The sequence below is a fragment of the Hemibagrus wyckioides genome, linkage group LG25, assembly GCF_019097595.1.
Source record: "Hemibagrus wyckioides isolate EC202008001 linkage group LG25, SWU_Hwy_1.0, whole genome shotgun sequence".
NCBI classification, from domain to species: Eukaryota; Metazoa; Chordata; class Actinopteri; order Siluriformes; family Bagridae; genus Hemibagrus; species Hemibagrus wyckioides.
In genome coordinates, this window is record NC_080734.1 from 20,318,392 (window position 1) to 20,342,248 (window position 23,857).

At 39.9% G+C, this 23,857-nt stretch overlaps 1 protein-coding gene across 1 annotated transcript; it reads right to left on the reverse strand.

Annotated features, from left to right (window-relative positions):
• Positions 1-540: 540 nt before the first annotated feature.
• On the reverse strand, positions 541-21,858 carry pla2g4ab (phospholipase A2, group IVAb (cytosolic, calcium-dependent)). The gene is made up of 18 exons (XM_058378866.1): positions 21,723-21,858; positions 19,682-19,809; positions 17,269-17,350; positions 17,000-17,148; positions 16,795-16,908; positions 16,633-16,670; positions 15,387-15,531; positions 11,692-11,832; positions 11,178-11,396; positions 10,755-10,869; positions 9,659-9,796; positions 9,000-9,089; positions 7,869-7,934; positions 7,096-7,317; positions 6,702-6,886; positions 5,947-6,136; positions 4,808-4,965; positions 541-2,045 (listed from the first exon to the last, which is right to left on the reverse strand). The coding sequence occupies exons 2-18, from the start codon at positions 19,712-19,714 to the stop codon at positions 1,908-1,910; spliced, it is 2,223 nt and encodes a 740-aa protein (XP_058234849.1). The 5' UTR covers positions 19,715-19,809; positions 21,723-21,858; the 3' UTR covers positions 541-1,907.
• Between the last annotated feature and the right edge of the window lie 1,999 nt (positions 21,859-23,857).

Below are 23,857 nucleotides of genomic sequence, written 5' to 3' on the forward strand. Positions count from 1 at the left end.
TGCATCTCTTCTGCTTTTCCACACCCTTGTAAGGTGAGAAAAAAGGCACACAGTGATGTTAATATCACCCATTAGCGTGACAACTTTATTAGGTAGAGCCTCAAGTATGATTTTCCATCATCAATTAAAATATAATAAATGATAATATATGTAACGTATTTTTAGAAAAAGCTTAGTTTTAATAGAAAATTACCAAAGGTGCAAACGGTATCAATATCTAAAAATGTTAATAAATATAATAATAATAATAATAATAATAATAATAATAATAATAATGCGTTTTTCTCAAGTCCAAAATGTTTGTTCCTATTTTTTCCCTCATATTAGTGGTTTATTAGTGGACAGAAGTCCACTGCTCAACTGAAACATTCAGGAACAAATCGTCCGTGTCTCTGAGCCTCATGAACACCTCATAGAACCCAAGATGGCTAAAATTTACATACTTCTAGTTTACTCAAGTAACAAATGAACAAACTTCTCTAATCCTGGCCAATCAGAAATCCTGATCCACACACACACACACACACACACACAGAAGTACTCAATAAGATCTTTTTAATAAATACAGAAATTATTAAAATTTAGCTTTTTTCATAAAAAGAAAACAATCATTATCCCTTCAGAGAGGACTGGATGTTGGGATGCTCCATTAATCGGTCAGAAAAGTGTCTCTCATTGTAAAACATTTTTGATGAAGAAAATGCTGTAAATCATGTTGAACATTACAGTGGAGTGTCTGAAGGGTTTATCCACTCAATATTCAACAGGAGTGTGATTTGATGGCTTTATTAATATTATTTTGAAAAAAAAGAGTCCTCTCTGTGTTGCAGTTCTACTCGACTTTACACGTGAAATCATGTAAAACTCCACAACATGCCACTGACGTCCGGCGAGTCTGTAATCCTGTTGTATGTCACTCTGCTCCACTGCTCTTTCCCTGTGCTTTAATTTTATTGTTAGACTTATTGTTTTCACTATAAATCTGTTCTGTGAGAGAGGCAGAGACAGAGACAGATTTATACTGAAAACAATTCCCATTAAAGCTTTAAGCCACACAGTCGTAATGATCTGAATGTGACACTATGGTCGATTTTTTTGGCAGGTTTTCAGATTTATGCCATTTTTCATATGTGGCTCTGGACTGGACACACATCATATTATATCACATCACATCACATAATATCATTTTATATTACATCACATCATAATATCACATCCTATTATATCATATAGTATATGTTCATCACCAGATGAAGAGTCAGACAGTTCTGTTACGTTACACTTTCACTGACCACTCCAGTTATTATTCAGTGGAAGCAGCAGCAGCTTCTCCAAAGCAAACTGTAGTTAAATCTCTGTGCTGTACATCGTCACTGTGCTGCTGCACTGATGGTGAGACTGTGGCACAAAAAGTAGTACACAATTTTTGCTCATGTAGGCAACATTCTTATATTCTACAATGTATACAATGTGGCTTATTTTATCGCAAAAGTTTGATTAACATAAATATTTGATGATAACATAAATAACATAAATATTCGATGGAGCAAGAGCATGAGCTACGAAGACAGAAAAAACAGATCTGAGGAAAATAAAATTAAAAGATCTCTGAACTAAGCGATGTTCAGATAGAACTAGGGTTAAGCAAAAAAAAGCACACGGGATTAGAAAGAGAAAAATCTCCAAATAATGTGTGATAAAACAGAATAAGTCATATTCATTTAATTGAATTTAAAGTTTCCATTTCTCTACATGTGGTCAGACAGTGATATACACAGGTACGAATTTACAATCTTTCCAGGATCAGCCTTCGATCATTACCGTCATTTAAAATCATATAATGAAATGAAATAAGAATTTGTGAGCAGTTCAGCTCTACTCAGAGCTTTGATCAGTTTATAATCAGCTCAGTTGTGCACGAGCCCTCTGGGATCTCTCTTCAAAAACTTTTTGTTCTGTATCTCACTGAGAGAAAGGGACACAGCGCAGCGAGACGGATTCTCCTTCCTGTACACGATGCTCTCCTTCATGGCCTCTTTGATCACCTGTGGAGGAAAATCACAGAGGGTTCTATTGTAATTTGGTCATATGGTTAAAGTCCAGCATCATTAGAAGTCATAATAACATTATTTAGCAGTTAGCTTCTCTCTTACACACTGCATCTAGGGGCTCTTTAATGTTTTCTATTAAATAATATTCAAGATTTCCTTTCAAATAGATAAGAGGAAGTAAAGGTGAGATGTGTGATGTGTGTATTGTACAGGTGTTCCAAACACATGGAAATTGCTCCATTACATGAAAGCTACATATCTGTAGATTACCTCCTGGACCTCCTGGCATCTGATATTAAACCCATTCAATTCAATTCAATTCAATTCAATTCAATTTATTTGTATAACAACTTTTGCAATGGACTCAAAGAAGCTTTACAGAAGTGTAGAAATAGAGAAGGAAATTTATATATAATATCTATATAAAGTTTCAATTAAAGTTACTATTTTATCCATAATGAGAAGCCAGAGGTGACAGTGGTGAGGAAAAACTCCCTAAAATGAAGAAGGAAGAAACCCTGAGAGGAACCAGGCTCAGAAGAGAACCTCATCCTCATCTGGGTGACACTGAACACTAAATAATGTAACTGTAACTAAATAATGTCCTTTCTATAACAGCAACCAAGGGCTCATGGGGAATTATTAGGTCAGTGTAGTTTCTGAGGTCATTATAGATACTAATTCCTTGCTGTCACAAGCTGATAGATGTACCAGCATTTACACTGAAAGCGATCCACAGGCTGAACAAGCAGGAAACACCTGCACTTCTGTCTCAGTGCACTGTCAGTTACTAGAAAGAGAAAAATTCCCCATGGAGCTGTAGAGTCGAGGGCCAGTGACATCCACACTGTCCAAACCAGCAGGTTTAATAAAAAATACAGATAAGACAAAGACAGAGTAAAGCTGACTTACAAAGTGCCCTGTTTTTGTATCACATTTTTGCTCTTTGTAGGGTAGTTGCCATTGTTGAGGATGTATAGGGCAGCTGCCAGGGCAGGTGATTTATAGGGCACTTGCCATTGTTGAGGATGTATAGGGCAGCTGCCAGGGCAGGTGATTTATAGGGCAGTTGCCATTGCTGGGGATGTATAGGGCAGCTGCCAGGGCAGGTGATTTATAGGGCAGTTGCCATTGCTGGGGATGTATAGGGCAGCTGCCAGGGCAGGTGATTTATAGGGCAGTTGCCATTGCTGGGGATGTATAGGGCAGCTGCCAGGGCAGGTGATTTATAGGGCAGTTGCCATTGCTGGGGATGTATAGGGCAGCTGCCAGGGCAGGTGATTTATAGGGCAGTTGCCATTGCTGGGGATGTATAGGGCAGCTGCCAGGGCAGGTGATTTATAGGGCAGTTGCCATTGTTGAGGATGTATAGGGCAGCTGCCAGGGCAGGTGATTTATAGGGCAGTTGCCATTGTTGAGGATGTATAGGGCAGCTGCCAGGGCAGGTGATTTATAGGGCAGTTGCCATTGCTGGGGATGTATAGGGCAGCTGCCAGGGCAGGTGATTTATAGGGCAGTTTCCAGGGAAAATGTTTTATAGGGCAGTTGTCATGGCATGTGTTTTACAGGGTAGTTGCTAGGGCAGGTATTTTATAGGGCAGTTGCCAGGGCAGGTCTTTTAGCAGAAGTTGTACTTGCACTCAAGAAAGTAGCTGGTGCAGAATTTTGACTTTGACAGTAAAACAAATTTTAGCATCATGATATTTGACAAGATTACAATATGAAATGATGCTTTACCACTTATCAAGTCTGAACATTTACATGCACTTATTAAAATGCAAACCTTCCTTTCTGAAAATGAGTCATTTACTCTGAATAACTAAGTAACTGTTGAGTGACAGAAACCACTCTTCAAGACACAAACCTGGTACTAAACTGTAGGAGAGAGACAGGGGTTTCCTCTGCACTGTGTTGTGCACTTGTGCAGTGGTGAACACAGCAAACACAAAATAATGAGTGAATAATAACACAGCTCCAGTGCAAAGCGTATCAACTCCACTGTGTGTTCAGTTACTGATAAGGTTCCTGTAGAGCTGCTGAACAGATCACTGAAGTGCTGTTGAAATGTGCTCTTGAGATTTGCATCATTATCTAGTAATTAACAGAGCGTGGCTCAGTGTTTCTTTTTTCTGTCCTCATATTTTCTAACCATCAGTCTTTAATCATGAGTCCATGTGGAACATTTAAGACATTTATCTAACAGCAATAACGTTTGTGTCTGTAACACATTAGAAAAGAGAAGAAAAGAATAATTTTTTCTGTGATATTACAATGAGGAGGAAGTTAACCAATAGCAATAGCAATGTGCAATCTCTCAAAAATACCACGAAGCAGCATTTTACCAGGAGTGTTAGTCAAGCTAGGTTAAAGACTTTCATCATGATGAAACTGAACACTGGACAGCAAGCGGAACTGAAGATCGAAGTGTCTGTAAGATGTTTTGAGGTGTCCATAAGGACTACACGGGTCATCTGAAAGAGCAGCAGATCATCCCCAGATCCTGAAACCCAGGAGGATGTGATGCAGGAGGAACCCTCGGCCGTGATGTGATCATGATGTGCTGTGTTTAAGGCTTGTGTTGCTGTGTGTATTACAATAAAGAAGTATTGAAATGATGAAGTTTAGATAACTCGAGTGCATCCATGACACTAAGAAAAGTGATTAATCCCATATTTCAGCGTGATTGATGACAGGAGGTCAGGAGGCTGCAGGATGTCTGAAGATCACGGGATGTTATGGATCTGTAACGTTCTCACCTCAATGTTGTTAAGCGTGTTGAACTCCATGAGGTCATGCAGCTGAGTGAAGGCCTTGTTGGAATACTGGAAGTTAAAGGTGGAATATGGTGTTTCAGGGTCATCGAAGATGTCAAAGTCAGCAAACTCTTTTTCCTGTTCAGTCTCTCGAGGAACTCCTGCAGAGCACAAAGAGGAAAAACAATGCAACAACATGGCTGATATTTGATCATGATTTTATAGTTTAGTTCATCTTAAAATTTATTATAGTTTGAATTCTAATACTGTGTGTTTATGGTATTCAGTAGTGATGAACTCAATCATGTTAAATTTGTTGTGCACTACATTTCTGTCTACATTTCTCTTTGGCACATACACTTATCCAGAGCAACCTACAATTTATCTCACTTTATACAACTGAGGGATAAGGGCCTTGCTCGAGGGCCCAGCAGCGGCAGCTTGGTGGACCTGGGACTCAAACTCACAACCTTCCCATCAGTAGTCCAACACCTCAAGCTACCACATCCCCTGAACTAAATTCCACTAGAATAGTTATGTCTTTAGAGTCACAGGTATATGAGGAATAACTGACCTGTTCATGCTGCAGTGGTGTGATGCAGCACGAGGCAGAGCAAAGTGCATTATTATCATATAAACACACAATCGGGAGTGTGTTATTCCTCTAATACCAAAAAGATTCCAATGATTCAGCAATTACAGTGCCTGATCTATAAACAATAGGCACCTTGTGCATTTTTGCAGGTCATAGGTAGACTTTTTGTTGTGTAGAAAATGTAGCTCTCTCCTCTCATGTTACAGAGAAAACTGAAAATTGTTAACTGCTTCATCCTGAAGACTTTCCTGAGCTGGGAAGCTTTATTACAGGATGCAATGTACAGTTTCCAAAAGGTCTCTGTGTGTGAGCTGAGAACTAGTGCATTAATATTAACCTGCTGCTCATGTTCTGGTTTAAAGTGCTGTCGTAGTCACACTGTTTCACTATTTTCAATCAGATTCAAGAATTGGATCATGTGAGATATTAAAACAGCTGGAGAGGCAGGGAGGGCTTTGAGGAACATGCTATTTTGTTTCTCTCTCCATTTCTTTAATATTTGCTTCACCAACTTTCAGATTCTAGACACACACACACACACACTTACCTGGGGCTTTGAACTTCCTGAAGTCCAGGTTAACTAAGACAAAATGAATGACAGTGGGGCAGTTCTTGTCACCTTTACTGGGCTTAAAGACGTAGCACTCTTTCATTCCTTCCCGGTCGAACACTTTGGGATCAATTCTGGGAAATGGAAGCTTGTTCATTCGTGCCCATTTCTCAGCCAACAAAAGCTCCTAAAGAAACCAGAACACACCACTTCAAAGCATGATAGGAGAATTATTATCGATGGCACAATAGCAGAATATTATATCACTTGTTTTCATGTTTTGTTGCTGTGGCAGCAGGCCCCGCCCACCTTATAAACAACACCACACCGTCCTGGGAGGCCCAGAGAGTTTTTTAAGTCTAAGGGCGTTTTCACACTTGCACTTTTTTCCAGTCCTGAGGCTATATGCAAAGACACGTAGCTTCAGATCACATGATTTACTGAAATTGTTACGTGATGGCATGAGAATACAAGTTGTGGTGTGCAGCTGAAAGTGTGACTGTGTGATGCCCTATGTGATCGAATACATCGAGTGAAGGAGGAAAAAGTGATGAAAATAATAACAGAACACACGACCATTAGTAAGAAGAATAAAAATGATTGTGTGAGACAGATCAACAGTTTAGATGAAACAAAAAATCTGACATGTCAACATCCAGAAGCAGCTCTGAATCGAACCACAGACCATGTGACTCGAGCATTAACAGAAAAACCAGAAGCATTTACTGCCACGTTTGTACTTTTATAATCACCTTGAACGGAGGACTGGTGTCACTCGGCCGGGCCGAGAAGTCAAAGGAGATAATGAGGTCAACGCCCCTCTGGGGTCTCAGGATCAAAGGATAGGGCAGATTATAGGTCAGTCCACTGTCCACAACATGGATCTTCTTGCTCTTTACATCTAGTGGCTCATAGATGCGATCAAACTCATAGGGATCTAATGCCAGTAGAGAAAGAGAGAGAGAGAGAGAGAGAGAGAGAAAGAGAGAGAGAGAAAGAGAGAGAGACAGAGAATGAGAGAGAGAGAGAGAGAGAGAGAGAGAGAGAGTGAGTGAGAGATAAATGCTGTCAAATCTAATCTTGCTCTTAAGGAGAGCTAGTCTCCAAAAGCTTTTGTCCAACATTACTAAATAAACTAGTTTATACCAGTTACAGCATCCACCTCCTCCTCAGGACCGTTCTGGGTCAGGATGTCACTGAAGGGTGAGAACGGGATGCTAGTGTTCAGGTTGAGACCCAGCATGAAGTTGTGCACTTTTCCTGCTCTGCCCTCACGTGTGTTAAACAGAGTGGAGTCACTGAACAGCGAGGTGACCATTCGCTGCATCCAGCTGGCCTGAGCATGCTGATGGTCGCTCTGGTTGTCCACTAAATAACATTGCATGGACCCAATAAGCAAGTGTTTAGAAGCTGCACAGAAAGAAATATACCTAATTCAAATGTTTTACGTCAATTCTACTGGAATAAACTGAGTTGCATTTGATTTAATTAACTACTTTTAAAATCCTGGAGGAAAACTGAAGACTTCTCACTCATCTGAGCTCAGGACAGAACCCAGGATCTTGTCCCTGTGAGGCAGCTACATTTCCCACTGCTGTACATCATATAAAGTAAGCTGATAATCGTTTCTTCGTGTCAGAGGCAACAACCTCTCAAGATTTTATCACGTAACTGGTTCACATTACATTAATACCATGTGAACTGCTCACACTCACTCTACATCACTGCAGCATTCAGATACGTCTTTTAATTACATTTAACTTAAGCAATAAAATTACTTTGCCATGAGAAACGTCCTATTTTAATACAGTATATTCCCATTTTTCAGTGTGGTGAAAGAGCAAGCCACAGCAGAAAGCAGTGAGCAAGTTTTCATCATGAGAGTGCAGCTGTGTGATGAGGGTAATGCACTTCCTCACCTTTGCGTGGCTCTTCATCATTGTCGAGATTGTCTTCTCCCACAATATGCTCAGGTTTTATATGTTCTGTGAGACACACAGACACTGATTAGTCACCTGTCTTATTACAGACACACTAGCAACTGCACCTTGCTCCAACTGCAAAGGAAAGGACACTTTAACAGAATTTAAGAACAAAAAATCTGACACAAAAGATACCAATCTGAACACTACCAGACCTCAGGATCTTGTAGGATTCAATCTCCTGAAGATTTTACCAGTGTGCAATTTGTGAACTGATTTTAAAACATTTAACATTTGTTCACTGGTCATTCCGAGTCCGGTTAAATCCTCTTTATTTCTCTAGCACAGAAGGTGTTTGCTGAAGTGCTGCACAGTAAAATCAAGCTCATATGAATTCGAAATCTCTGCATTATATACATCTTAAAAGGGTTATAAACATACCTACATTATACTAAAACTAATTCTAAGTAGACCTGGCTATTCAGTACAGGTAGAATAAGTCACATAAGCGAACGTATAATTAGTGCATCTAAAAGTAAACTAATCCTGTCACCCGGTGTTTTCTCAAAATACAGACACGCCACTATACACACACTGTACATTAGCATTAGTTTTACTTTCATGAGTTAAGAAAAGAAGTTGTGGTTTCCTTCACATGTCACAAGTCAAAAAGGCAAAAAGAGTGTGGAACCCCCATTTCAGGAAATCAGATGCTTTTTTTAACTACACAAGCCCATATCTTGTGAAATATGAGACCTGAGCTCAGCAATATGATAATAATCAGACAAGCAGCACATCTCATCTCGCAACTCTAAATAGCTCCACTTTCAAAAAGCAAAACCTTTCATGAGAGCTTTATTTAAATGAATTCTTGCACACTGAGGTGTCATACGAGATGAGCGGAAGTGCCGTCCATACCCACCGCGTCTCACAGCAAAATTATTCTACAGCTGAAGTGTAATGGAAGCTTGTTGTCATCAGTCGTACCTGAAGAATGACAGGTTATTTTACATCTGAGCTCTGATGCAGTAAACATTTGCATGTAACCTGATAGTGGATGTGAGGTGAGGTATAACAGTGTGAAAAGAAGATGTAATTTAGCGTGAGAAGATTTTTCCTGCATCGTACCCAGCTCCTCCTCCATGGTGCTGCCCCCAGGAACATCATTTACCCCCAGTACTCTGTTAAAAAGAATGGAGAAGGCACTGCCCCAGACACCTAAAGAACACACACACAGACACACAGACACACACACACACACACACACACAGTGCAGGATGTCACATAAATACCAACTGAACAACCAAATCTTCTGATTAGCCTGAATATAAATGCACTTTGAGTCCAGAGAATCAGAGAGAGAAAGTAATTATCTTATATGTTTATATTAGGTTAAATTGTACAAATTAAAGCTCTCTGGACAATTTGGACTTCTAATATTCTAATAATTTATAAAATATGAATAATAATGCTCATCCCTCTTTCCTTCTCATAACTGTTTCTTGAATTCCTACATGCTTATAATCACAACCCAATGACTGGGTGGACAGAGACATTCAGCTGGACCATTAGCAAATGAATAATGAGTTTTCTAAGCAACAGGAAAGAGCAGAAGGAGCGCAGGGACGAGCGTGTTACAGAGTTTTAAATGAAATGTGATTGTTGTGAGTTTTTCCCCTCATTCATTCTCTCATGCAGCAGAACAAAGATTCTGTAAGAATTGTGCACATTTTGTCTTTCACACTCACAGTGTAGTGTATATGAGAGTCCCAGGTGTGTTTTCTTACCCATTAGGAAGTGCAGAGGATTCTCCTCGTATTTCTTAACCACGGTTCCCATGAAGAATTTGTTGCCAAAAAGGTCAGGAGACATGAACGTGCCGTATTTAGACATGCCAATCTCATAAGGACTGAACTCCACCCAATCTGTCGATCCAAACACACCACAATTAGCACATTTATTGCACAATATCTGTTACATGTTACTTCATTCATCACCTGAGATACAACAGTCAGAGTACGTGTGGATTCCAGCGTGTGCAGCGATTCAGGAAAAAGCTTTAGATATTTATTGAGAAAGCTGGAGGATTGTATTGATCTATTACTCGAATGTTTTCTGTGTTGGATTATTTCAGCATCAGGGTGATATGGAGAGAAAAAAATGATAATGCATTTACACATCCGTTTATAATAAAACAATTAAAACTTATATAAAGATCTAATGGGCTTGGCTGCTAACATGACTGCCTCCTGTGCTGCTTTCATTACTGTAATGACGCACTGCTGTACGACATCTGAGAGCTACACACGTGCTATGATGTTCATCATATCCAATTACACAGACATCACAATGCCTGAGCTAAAAAAAAGAATAATAATAACAACTGGGAGGATTGTGTATTTGACAGAGTGATTTATTTGGGTGTCCCCTGACTGGCTTCACATATTAACTAGCTGGAATGTAACTGGTTCTGTGTTTGCAGTTTAGCAAATATGTGTTATAAATAGAAACACTCTCTTGTTCTGTCGTAAAAGACACAAAGCCTTCTATTATAGCTTAAACATACAGTGTATTTAAGCCAGTCTTTCCCCGTGTGTGTGTGTGTGTGTGTGTGTGTGTGTGCCTTCAGTGCATTCTCAAGCATTTGCCTATTGTAAAGGTTATAGTACTGTAACATGTTGTGGAGAAATGTGCATGTGTAAAATAATCGTGCTACAAACCAATAATATAAGCCATGCTTTTAATGTAAATCAGCATGCAAACACATTTGCATCCATCTACACCATGACCTCCTGACACTAAAGTCATTGTACCTGCAGTTTGCATACAAACAATAACCCTCACACGCAGACTACCAAAAAACACACACACAAACAGGCTTACCAGCAAACATGAGCTCAGACACATCTGGTTTAACATGCAGGCAGGTGAACAGTGGCATCGGAGACTGCGCTTCGTTAATTTTCTCCTGCATTTCACTCAATTTACTGTCCATCCGCTGTGAAGAAAGTCAGAGAAAGCTGTTAATACAATAATAAACAGAAATATACAGTAAGCACTAAACTTTTAGCAAGACAGCAATGAGGAAAAGAATAATAAATTCAAATATTCTTTTTGGAAATTTGTGAACAAATATAATTACACTCAACTGTATATATTAACACACACACACACACAAACACACACTCATTTAAATCTATAGACATATCTACACAACACAAGTGAAGCACACACACTGTAAATAATAAGTGAAATCAAACAGTTGAAATGGTGAGTTTATATTGTAACAGTTCTCTTAATACACACATTAGGAATAAGTGTTTCCCCGATCAGCATGCCAAAGATGTCTGCGAAGGTGACCGGCTGCCCACCAGACTTTTTGGTCCACAGAGCCTGGACATAGTTTGTGATGTGCTGCGGCAGGAGCAGGCGGAGAGGGTTGCTGCTCACGCTCTTCATTAACTCCTGGTTTATCTGCTCTGGGCCTTTCTTAGGGAACTCCGGGTGAGAGTACAGCGTAGACATGTACCTGAAACACACACAGGTGTGGAAACACTGAGCTGGAGGGCTGGATATCAGTCTCATAGCCAGCGAGTTTCATCAAAGCAGTTGATTCACTTTTACGAGAAAAGCTGCAATTCTTCACTTTGATGAAGAGGAAGTCACACAGTAACTAAAGTAAATGCCTGCCACTTCTGTAAGAACAGGATAAAACGGTAAAATCAACATGCCGGAAGTTTCCAGAGACATTTAAGGCTTAATGAATGTGTCACTTAAACCCGGATGCACTGCAGGACAGCACTATGGAATGATGTAGGAGGTACCATGTAGAGCCAGACAGGCCAGCGATGTATGTAGCGCAGTCCAGAACTCCCGACTCGTACAATGCCTTCATGACCCCTGAGAAGCCGACCATCGCCCTGAACCCGCCACCGGATCCTACCACTGCTATGACAGGTACCTGCACAGACACACAATGATATTACATCACGTTCTGTTCATCTTAACACACTGGGGAAGAGATTGTGTGTTTAAGGCATAGAGTTTCCTTCACTTCTTCAAAAGTGTTGTATATACTGTATATTAAAAGTACTCAGTATTGTTGGAGGACAGCAGGGTGGCACAGCAGCATGTAGCAAAGCCTGCATTTGTATGCTGTGTGTTTCAGGTCTTTTATATACCTGCAATTTATGCAAAGCTTCCTGTTACTCACATTACACTAGTGAACTGATGTTTGGCATTGGCAAGAGGTTTGACTCTAGCAGCCTGACCATGAATATTGACCCGGTGGCGCTCCTGATGAACAGTTCTGGTGGAAACAGGAGAGATGAGGTGTGCATTTAATTCTGCAGTGAATTGGGCAGCTGTGGTTTTCTGCTTTTATGGATACAGTCTGGGTTTGAACCCGGACATCCCTTTCAGACAGCTTCCTCTTTATGGCTGGTCCTTTGTGGTGGTATGGTGACATTACCCTGAATACCATGGCTCTCTATAAACCACAAAAACTTTCTGTCCTGGTCACTGAGGCTCCAGCGAGACGTACACCAACAGTCTGTCCACTTTTGAACTCTGTCTTAAAAATAAATATTTTATACACAGCTGTGGTATTGTTCTGTTAATTCAATCTTCACACTCTGCTCTTACTTATGGAATGTGAAATTAGTGAAGACTGACCACCAGGCCCCACAAACACCAATGAGGCATAACACCTATGACCTTATGACCACCTGCCTAATATTGTGTTGGTCCCCCTTTTTGCGGCCAAAACAGCCCTGACCCGTCGAGCCATGGACTCCACAAGATCCCTGAAGGTGTGCTGTGGTATCTGGCACCAAGGTGTTAGCAGCAGATCCATCAGGTCCTGCAAGTTGCAATGTGGGGCCTCCAAGGGCCACACATTGCCACTTACAAGATTTAAAGGATACTTAAAGGACTTACAGGACTTAAAGGATACTCTTGATAGATACTGACCACTGCAGACCGGGAACACCCCACAAGAGCTGCAGTTTTGGAGATGCTCTGATCCAGTGGTCTAGCCATCACAATTTGGCCCTTTTGGTCAAACTCGCTCAAATCCTTACGCTTGTCCATTTTTCCTGCTTCTAACATCAACTTTGAGGACAAAATGTTGACTTGCTGCCTAATATATCCCGATATTAGCCAGTGTTTCATTGTCCAGCCCCTGTAGATGCCACACAATATAATATTCGAGAATAAAAAAATGTTCCATCAATTATAGACCTACATGCAATATCCTAGCACTCTGACTGCTATTGTGTTCTACAGACTGAGAGACACAGTGTAAGCAAAAAAAGTTTATAAAACAGGGAGCCATCCTGTAGTTAGATAGGATTGAGTTAGATCAGATGTGTGCACTGAGAGATCAACTCTCAACTCTTGCACGGCCGAATGTCCAAAGTTACATAATGTCTTGCATAATCTAGTCACCTCTTCCTGAAATGACGACGCAAATGTAAGCTCACAAACCAGCTCAAGAATTACCAAACGATTGTGAAATCTCACTGTAGATGTCTAAAGACGTGCAACACCGCCATCTTCTTCAAGGTTCTTTTTTCAATCTGATATCTTTGGAGGATCATCTGTCTTTTTTAGGATACAGCTTCAGAAAAAAATTGAACAGTAGAAGCTGAGGTCTTTAAGGCACTATTCTATTCACTGCATTGCTTTTGCACAGTGATCAGAGGGACCAGTGCTGTGAGTTATCTAGGCTTCCTGGAAAGGGTTCTGGTCTTCGACTCTGACTAATATCTCTGAACAGTTTCACATGTCTGTGGCTTTCAACTTACTTTCAAAAAGCACCACCAGATGCAGGTTACACTAGTTTATGCATGACATCAGAACTACAGACAAACTTCCAGGCAATTTATAATAATGTTATACAGCCATGTGCTTTCGGGGCGGAGAGGAGATCATTTTTTATCAGCCTTTATAAATGATATTAATCTCCAAGTGGTAGTGTACACAATGAGAAAAAAATCTGTATATAGTTAAGTAAACTAAAGCCCAGAACAGAAGTCTTCACCCTCTCAGGCTTTTATATGTTTAATAAAGGTTTGTAAAGAGTCCGTGAAGTTACACTTTACACTCAGGAGTGAATAGAAAATATAAATAACACATGGAATAGGTGATGTTTTGGACCGGGATGCTGTATAATTTAATCCTAATTAAACAGAGTAGTAGTTAAAGTTGTTTCATTCAGTGAAATTTCAGATGGAGGAAATAACAGATCTAAATCTCTTCCTGTGCCGTGTGATCAGGGTGGAGTATTCACAAGCAGCCTGTCCAGCAAATATTCAGCTCATATAAACTGTTCATTTGTTACTCTTCTGTTTATTAGCCTACAATAAACAGTGCTTTGTGTCTATCTGCCGGTTTGTTCGTCTGAATGTGACATTGGAGATCATTTTATAAAGAAGTTTTGTGTTTTTATTTTGCAACACACATGTTTATATTGTTGCACAACGTTTGGTCTGAAACTGATGCGAGTGAGCGCATTCATCCGATTCAACAGTAATTCAGACACCGCTGCTTTATTTCTCTTTTCTTGTGACTCTTTTTGTTTCTTAAATCATCAAGTTGTTGTTTGTTTGTCACATATACATTACTGCACAATGAAATTATTTCTTGGAATATCCCATCCCTGGGGGTTGGGGTCAGAGCACCCCTGGAGCAGGGAGGTTTGGGAGCCTTGCTCAAGGGCCCAGGGGTGGCAGGTTGGCAGTTCTGGGGCTTGAACCCCAATCTTCCAGCTCCCAGAGCCAAAGCATATAAAGCTGCACCATCATGTCATACTGTTGTATACGATAAGAGCTAACAGAATGTGAATTCGTACTGAAAAGATGAGATGTGTTTGAAGAAATTCCTGAGTGAATTTAACAGAAAACTTTCCAGAATAAATTAAGAATTTATTAACTTAACTCCAGTGAAGGAACAGTACAAGTTCAGGAATAGAAGATTCTAATGTTTTTCTAATGTCTTTCTGGAAACTTCATGTGGATTCAGCTACGTAACCTGTGCATGGCATAACTGCATCGTTACACAAAAGACTGATGTCCAGTGCAGACAAATATTGAAAAGTGCTTAAAAAGCACTAGCCCTAGTCTTGACCACACCGACTTCAAGTTGCAAATAGAGCCGTGAACAGATACAAACACAGATAATGAAAATGAATGAAAAATATATGAGAATATTAAAAAGATGAGGTGTACATATAAGAGTTACAGTAGTGTCCTCTTTAAAGGACAGAGCAGAAGTATGCTGTGGTCACAATGGCCGAGGCAGGAGGGATATATACATGTACAGTGTTGTACACAAAACTCTGAAGCTACAACAGTGTCTGCTGTCAACAATAAGACATTTACATATCAGCCTGAGCAGACAAAGTGTAGTAAAGTCTGTGTGCAAATTATACAACCACTCAGGGGAAACTCTGAGGTGATGTTCATGCCAATGCAGATGGTAGTGTATGTGTGTGTGTGTGTGTGTGTGATGTACCTCCTGGGGATTAGAGGGCAGGAATTGAGGCTTCTCCATGTCCAGCAGTTTCTTGATGCCCAGCATGACCCGCTCTCTTCGCCTCTGTCTGTACAGCTTCTCTTTGTCACACAGAGCGAGACTGAAGCGCAGGTCATTAGCTGAACTGGAAACACACACAGAGACACCACACACACACATATACACACACACACACACACACACACACGACACAAGCTTCATATTTTAACTTCATGTTTAATGTCACCCAATTCTCTCATAGGGTTCCATGAGACAGGTTTATACCAGAGAGCTGGATAAGATGAATGAAGATGCACACACACACACACACACACATAAACACACATTCTCTCTCTCTCTCTGTCTCTCTCTCTCTCCCACACACACACACACACACACAGACACACACACACAAACACACACACATAAACATTCTCTCTCTCTCTCTCTCTCTCTCTCACACACACACACACAACACACACACATACACACAAACACACATTCTCTCTCTTCATTCTCACACTTTACTCTCTCTCTATCTCTCTCTCACACACACACACACACACTCTTCATTCTCTCTCTCTCTCTCTCTCTCACACACATACACACACACACACACATACACTCTCTTCGTTCTCTCTCTCTCTCTTCATTCTCTCTCTCTCTTGCTCTCTCTCTCTCACACACATACACACACACACACACATACACTCTCTTCGTTCTCTCTCTCTCTCTTCATTCTCTCTCTCTCTTGCTCTCTCTCTCTCACACACACACACGCACACTTTAACATTTTTTCATACTCTCTCATTCACCCCACACACACTCTCACGCTTTCGCAAACACACTAAAATACACACTTTCTTCACACACACCCCTCCCACATACACTCTCACACTCTTCTCTCTCTCTCTCTCTCTCTCTCACACACACACACACTATTTAGAGAAAAACAGAGAAACTCTGCAAACAGAAACCAATGCAACCTGCAATACAATAAATATTTTACACATCAAAGTATAAATCTTTTCCAATGTAAACAGACATTGACCTATAAAGGTTTTTCCCAATAAATCATCATCATGTGACCAGTGCTGGACACAATGACACTCACTGACCTGCGACATTTCAGTTATATAATGACACACTGAGCCCACAATAGGTTTTATTTGAGCTACAGGAAATAAGTAAATAAAGAAACCTGGCTGCATGAGCAAACAGCTCGACACTTCAATGGAATACGTACCAAACTTCCAGACCAAGCTCTAAATGCACCTTGGTGGTCTGTAGGAGGAACACAAAGACACTCAATCAGTGTGGCATGAATCACTGCTCATTAACTGAAAGAAAGAAAGAAAGAAAGAAAGAAAGAAAGAAAGAAAGAAAGAAAGATTGAGAAGGTTCTTACTTTTCCAATGAGAAAAGGCACCATTTCCTTCTGTCCCACTTTGAGGTTGGAAATGGGATATGACGTCATGCCCAGTGTTTCATCCATTACATAATTAGCGTCCATTAGCGTCAGCTGTGAACAGTGGAGATATTTAGCGGTCAGCACTGTTCTGCTGAAGCTCTGAAAAAAGCCTTCAGAGCTTCAAAGCTATTAGTGGCTCTACCTCCAGAACATTGTGCTGGTTTGGGTCCAGGATGAACTCGAAGCTCTCGTCCCACTCCGGGTTGATGTCATTATCGATGTGTCGTGTCCTCTTCCTGCTCTCAGGAGCTGTGGGAATGAACAGCTCCACGTAGGGGTCTGGGGTGTCCACTACACACACACACACACACCTTGTTTCATCAGTTCTCTGAGTGATTTTACTCCGCATCTGGAGAATGCTAAATATTTAAAGTTAGCATTTAAGAATTAAAATAATGTTCCACAACTTACACAAATCACCCAGAGCTCCTTTGGTGACATTTTCTGCCCGAAGCACTTTCACTTTCAATTTGTGGGAATACTGCTGCTCTACCTTAAAGGCAGAATCAGACACAGTTAAGCTCTTCTTCATATATCACAGTAGTGCACACTTACACAAACAGACAAATGACGAGATATGTGAAGAAAGAGTTTCACTGTGCAGTAAAGTAGATGTGACAAATAAAGACAGCTTAACATTTTTTCATCTGCTCATAGTTTAATTAGATTAAAGCCTTAAACTGCTATTAACTAACACAAAACCCACACTGCCCCCTGCTCTTCACTAGACTGTCTGTAATAAATACTGAATACACTGATCATTTTCATTTATGATTTTTTAAAAACAAATTTTGGTTTTTCCTGCACTTAAAAATCTTTTAGTAAGCAGCTGATGAACAGTGGTGGTAGAAAAGGTTTAGTGATTTATTTAACTCTTAAATGCCTTGTTTTTGACTGTTTTGATGAGTATTATACCAAATATCTATCTATCTATCTGTATTCACTGTTCATTTTATTAGGAACATCTACACATTCATGTAGTTCTCTATTCAGCCAATCATACAGCAGTAGCACAATGTATAACATCATACAGATACAAGTCAAGAGTCCCAGTTAATCTTCACACCAAATAGCATCATCAGAATGGAGTAAAGGTCTGATCTCTGTCACTATAACTGTGCATGGTTGTTGGTTGCAGATGAGCTGGTGTGGAAACATGCTGATTTCCTGGGATTTTCAGACCCACAGTCTCTAGACTTTATGCAGAATTGTGTAAAAAAACTAAAAAAAGCACTGGGTGAGACAGCAACGGTTCTTTGGGTGCAAAAAACATCAGCAATCACAGGAGAATGACCAGAATTGTTCGAGCAGCCATGAAGGATACAGTAAGTCATATTATCACTCTTTGGAGCCGCAGTGAGCAGAAAAGCATCTCAGCATGCACAAGACAGCAAACCTTGAGCTGCTACAACAGCAGAAGAAGCAGAGGTTCCACTCCTTCCAGCCAAGAAGAGGAATCTGAGGCCATCATAGGCACAGACTCACCCAAACTGGACAGGTTAAGACTGGAAAAACAGCTTGTCCAGTTTGTGCAAGTCATCTCAACATCTCCACGGCAGACATTACAGAGCAAAGAATTTGTGTGAAATTCAGTTTTGCGCTCCATAAAACTGCTGCCAAAGCAGTGACTATGCTTGTTTTCAAGATCATCGCAACCTGCTGAGTCTCCAAAAATCCAAACTCCAAAAAAGCAAGTCAGCTTAAAGCCAAGCTGCACACCAAGCCAAGGATCACATTTTTTCTACATTAATAGATTTGTTCAGAGAGAGTTTGTTCCTCTGCACAGATCAGAGATTAATTAAAGATTTTACATTGATCAGTCTTCACCAGATCTCACTCCTCATCGCTTCTTAAAAATTAAAATTTTTTGCAGTTTTGCAGCATGTGTGTGTGTGTGCAGGTGATTTATGCGGTGTGTTGCCTTCCATAAACACCTAAGCACTTTAACGTAAATTCTCTTCGTTCTGGATGTGAATGTGTGCTTTGGGTCACTGTGGTGCTGAAAGGTCAATCTCATTTTCATCTTTAGCTTTCTAGCTCTAGACATCTGAAGGTTTTACATTTGTAGCTATTCATGATTTCCTCCAGCCTGATTTCTATCAGAAGAAGAGCAGCTCTAAAGCGTGATGCCTCCACCACCATGCTGCACTGTAGGTATGGTGTTGTAGGTATGGTGTTCTTTTCATGATCTACTTTTTACCAAACACACCTTTGGGAATTGGTCTCATCAGACCAGAACATTTTACCACATGGTTTGGGGAGATTTAGATGAGAGTGGATGTTTTTTTTTGGAGAAAGAGCTTCAGTCTAGTCGTCCTAGCCCATGGCCGGTGAAGAATATGAGAGATTGTGGTCACATACAGACAGGAGTCAGTACGGGTCAGAAGTTCCTGCAGCTCCTTTAATGTTGCTGTAGGTCACTGGGCAGTCTCTCCGGTAAGTTCTTGTCCTTTTATACATTTTTTCACTTAATTTCTATACATTGATGAGAAAGATTAGAGGAAAATGGCCAGGTAAAGTGACAGGTGAACTACAAATGAAACCTGATTGGTCAGTTAGCACAGGTCTTCTATGTCCAACTATTGTTTATTAGTTGGTGGCTAAGCTTGACTGCTATACAGATGGAGATCTGAGTGTGTTATATGCAAATACATTTCTGCACCATATTCACACATAAACATAAAACTTCCTTTGAAAAATACACTGCAGTTTAAACACCTTCTGCTTTGCATAAAACATGTTAGTGCAAATGACCTTTTATTTAAAAATGTGCAGTTTTTTTCAGCAAAGAATTATAAAAAGAAAAGTATTATTAGGCACTTACGATGATGTACTGATAAGGATCAATGGCAGACATAGTGGGCTTTACATGAGGTGATTAGGACTGGATCTCCTGTCCACATAAAAATCTGGCCCTCTGATGAAGAACTCTTATGTAGTAGGAACTCTCATCTAGAGAACACATGGAAGAGGTTAATCTAGTTGCTGTAGGGATACCAGGGAGAGTTATGAGACAGGAATTACAATCTAACCTAAAATTCTATGCTGATTACAATACATAGAAAAGGGTTAACAGGAAGGAACGTCAGTCTGTATTACCATGACTGTCATGACATTGTATATAGTATATTAGCATTGTGTAGCCTTTATCACCAAGGTCAGAAGCCTGGTGTGTGTGTGTGTGTGTGTGTGTGCGTATGCATGTGTGTGTGAGAGAGAGAGAGAGAGGGAGAGAGAGAGAGAGAGAGAGAGGGAGGACAATGAAAGAGGAAGTGTGCAGCTAAGAAAACTAAGATAGTGCTCTTGGTAATAGTGGTCAGAGGAAAATGCTCTCATTTTTAACTTCACTGACAAAAATATGGAAAGGCAGGCTTCATGTATGTTGGAGAAAGCACATGCTAGACTTCACCCTCCTCAGTTACTGGCTGTCGTCTGATAGAGGAGAAGCTAACTACAAAAAGTGAGTGAGCAAACGACCAAACTGAAAGAAAATGTTATCTTCAATAAAAAGTCCTGAATATAAAAAGTCACTTCAATAAAAAGTGTACTGTACTGATGACTATCAGAACTGTCCAATAATGATTACAAAAACTGTGAAAATAAAATAAACAATCATTGACCATCATGCTGAATGATTTTTCATATCATTCTGAACCAAATAAAGTACTAATTTAAAAAACAAAGTCAATCTCTTCCAACAAAAGCTCTGTAAGGTCTCCCAGGCTCTGACCCCTTAGGCTTCCCATATTCTTTATTTGACCATTTCCACTTCTCCTGTTTATTCACATTCCTTTCACGTTACCTAATTCCACTACTTTAAGCTCCATGATTCTCTATGGAAATCATCTAGACAGTAGAACCAGGGGTCAATACAAATTAATTCACTTTCCTGCCCCAATCCTCAGCTTCTGAGCTTCTTCAGAAATCATGTTTGGCCAGCTGCTAGAAATAAAAAGTTTTTTTCCCCCAAAGCTGCTATATTACTTGACTAAAGTGACCAGTAAGTGATTAGCATATTGTTGTTTTTTTCTGAAAAATTACCTTTCAGAAATATAAAAAACTATTAACATAAGGTAATTACCAGCTAGAAATTGCCTAAATTTGCTTAAATATTTGCCTAAATTTGCCTAAATATTTCCCAGGCTCTCACTTGCCCCCTTGTTTACTCAGGACCCTCAAAATCACTCACAACTTTTATGGAACCCCTGAGGTGACAGATTACAGTGAAGTAACACTCATGTGACACACGTGAACAGGAAAACTGGAGAGCGAGACCATGTCAAGTTCCCAATCCTGGTCTTGAAGTACCCCATGTCCTCTACAATTGAATATTTTCCCTGTTCCCACGACACCTGATTCATGTGTGTGTGTGTGTGTGTGTGTGTGTGTGTGTTACAGCAGGAAAAACACTGCTACTCCAGGATCAGGGTTGGGAAACTGTGTTCTAGAGGTGTACAGACTTCATGTCAACTGTATACACTATTAAAATATTAAAGTTATAATTAAAGGAAACGATGGTGAAGTGTCCAGATCATTTAAAGCATCTCAGTCTAAACGCACAGTTATTTCCGAGCTGGACACTGAGCATGCCACAGAAACATTACATTATCCTGGCTAATGCACTAGTTTGCAGAATTCACACTTAAATGACTTTATGTAGTGTTTCTGCTCTCTGCACATTTCTAGATATTTTCAGCAGAAAGCGTTCCGGGTTTTATAAACCACACACAAGCCGTTACTCTCTAGCGCTCAAAAACTTCAGCCTTCCCTTTCCTCCCAGCTGTGCCTCTACATCTACAGCTAGATCCTCCTCTCCAAAATGTCTTCACAACTAAATCATCACGCAGACACAATAATGTACTCACCCGAAGATGTTAAGAAAACGTCTGTCGTGCGCACGAGCGCGCGCTGCAGCGCAATCATGACTTGAGGAACAGGAGGAGGTGCTGGAGATCACTGGCCTTTCCTCCTGCTGTTAAACACGCCCCTGGTCACAAACAATCAAATGCATACAAATCTATCTGTCCGCTTTCTGTGCAAGTGCTAATGCGAACATTCACATGTTGAGGAAAAGATGCAAGATGTAAGCTGCAGGTTAGACTAAAAACAACGAGTTTTATCTGATTAACAGTGTCTATGTTAAATGTTAATGAAGACACGCAAATAAGCTCTAAGCTAGGTGCCACTTCTTCCACTAGAGGGAAACCTAATACCACTGCTCTGTTATAAAGCTTTATAAAGCCTCTATTACTACTATCTGCAGTTTATACACGTTACTTCATAATTTTGATGAAACTACACATAGACTATAGAACTGAACAGACTGTTAGATCAGAGCTCATTGTTAACTAATTGTTAAGGTGTTAAAAAAAACCTCATTCTCAGTCTGACGTTGTGTTTCTCAGTGCTAAATGAAGCCTTTCAGACTGGAATATTAAGGAGATGGAAAATGTGGACTGAATTGGCATTTACTATTTTTTTTTGCCTATTAAAAGTAATATGATTAATCAGTGGTGTAGTTGTGATGTATGATGTGGTGTATGATGTGGTGTATGATGTGGTGTATGATGTGGTGTATGATGTGGTGTATGATGTGATGTATGATGTGGTGTATGATGTGATGTATGATGTGGTGTATGATGTGGTGTATGATGTGGTGTAGTTATGATGTAGTTATGGTGTAGTTATGATGTATGATGAGGTGTATGATGTGGTGTATGATGTGGTGTATGATGTGGTGTATGATGTGATGTATGATGTGGTGTATGATGTGGTGTATGATGTGATGTATGATGTGGTGTATGATGTGGTGTATGATGTGGTGTATGATGTGATGTATGATGTGGTGTATGATGTGGTGTATGATGTGGTGTATGATGTGGTGTATGATGTGGTGTATGATGTGATGTATGATGTGGTGTATGATGTGGTGTATGATGTGGTGTATGATGCGGTGTATGATGTGGTGTAGTTATGATGTAGTTATGGTGTAGTTATGATGTATGATGTGGTGTATGATGTGGTGTATGATGTGGTGTATGATGTGGTGTATGATGTGGTGTATGATGTGGTGTATGATGTGGTGTAGTTATGATGTAGTTATGGTGTAGTTATGATGTATGATGAGGTGTATGATGTGTTAAATGACATCATTATTACTAAAATTCCACCTCAGCTTACTTTAAATCAAATTACTAAAAAATATTTGTCCTCTGAATTACATCATTAAATATTGTGTTAATTTAAAACAAGGTGATGATGTTAAGGGAGAAAAATTATCATTTAGAATTTAGAGTTTAAAGTTTAGAGTTTGGTGTTTAGAAAGCTCTCTATCAAACTGTAATCTTTATATTTTTTTGTCCAGGACGCATTTAAGATTCTCTAGAAAACATGTTATAAGAAAATGGTAACGGAAATACATGTGATACATGTGAAGGTTACATGTTAAAGTCTGATTGTGCGTTTGGTAGTCCTTTTAAGGAAAAACATTAATTATTATTATTATTATTATTATTATTATTATTATTATTATTATTATTATCATCATCATCATCATCATTATTAATATTTAATTCCAACCAAATGCTCACTTTTATACAGTTTTGCTTCTCTTTTTTATGGTAAACATATTATTTGGACATGCCTCTGGTCAAACGGCGCAGAAAATGATCTCAGTACATTTTTTTTAATATCATGAACACAATTCATTTCTCTAAACTGGTTCGTTTGCAGTGACGCAGAACGCATAGCGCAAGTAGATGACCGTGTTTCCGCCTTCGTGTTGAATTCTCTAATCACTGGGTTTCCGAGTCTCGCTCGTGCTGTGTAACTCACGGTGTTCGCACCACTCAACCTTGCATTTCTTCGACACACTCTCGGCTCGATCACAAATATTCCTTCTTGTCCACAGTGGCCACTATTTAGCGCGCGAGGCATCTCGCGCGCTAAATATGCCCGAGGCATTTCACACTGTGTAGTGCGCTCAGAGGCAGCGGGGAGG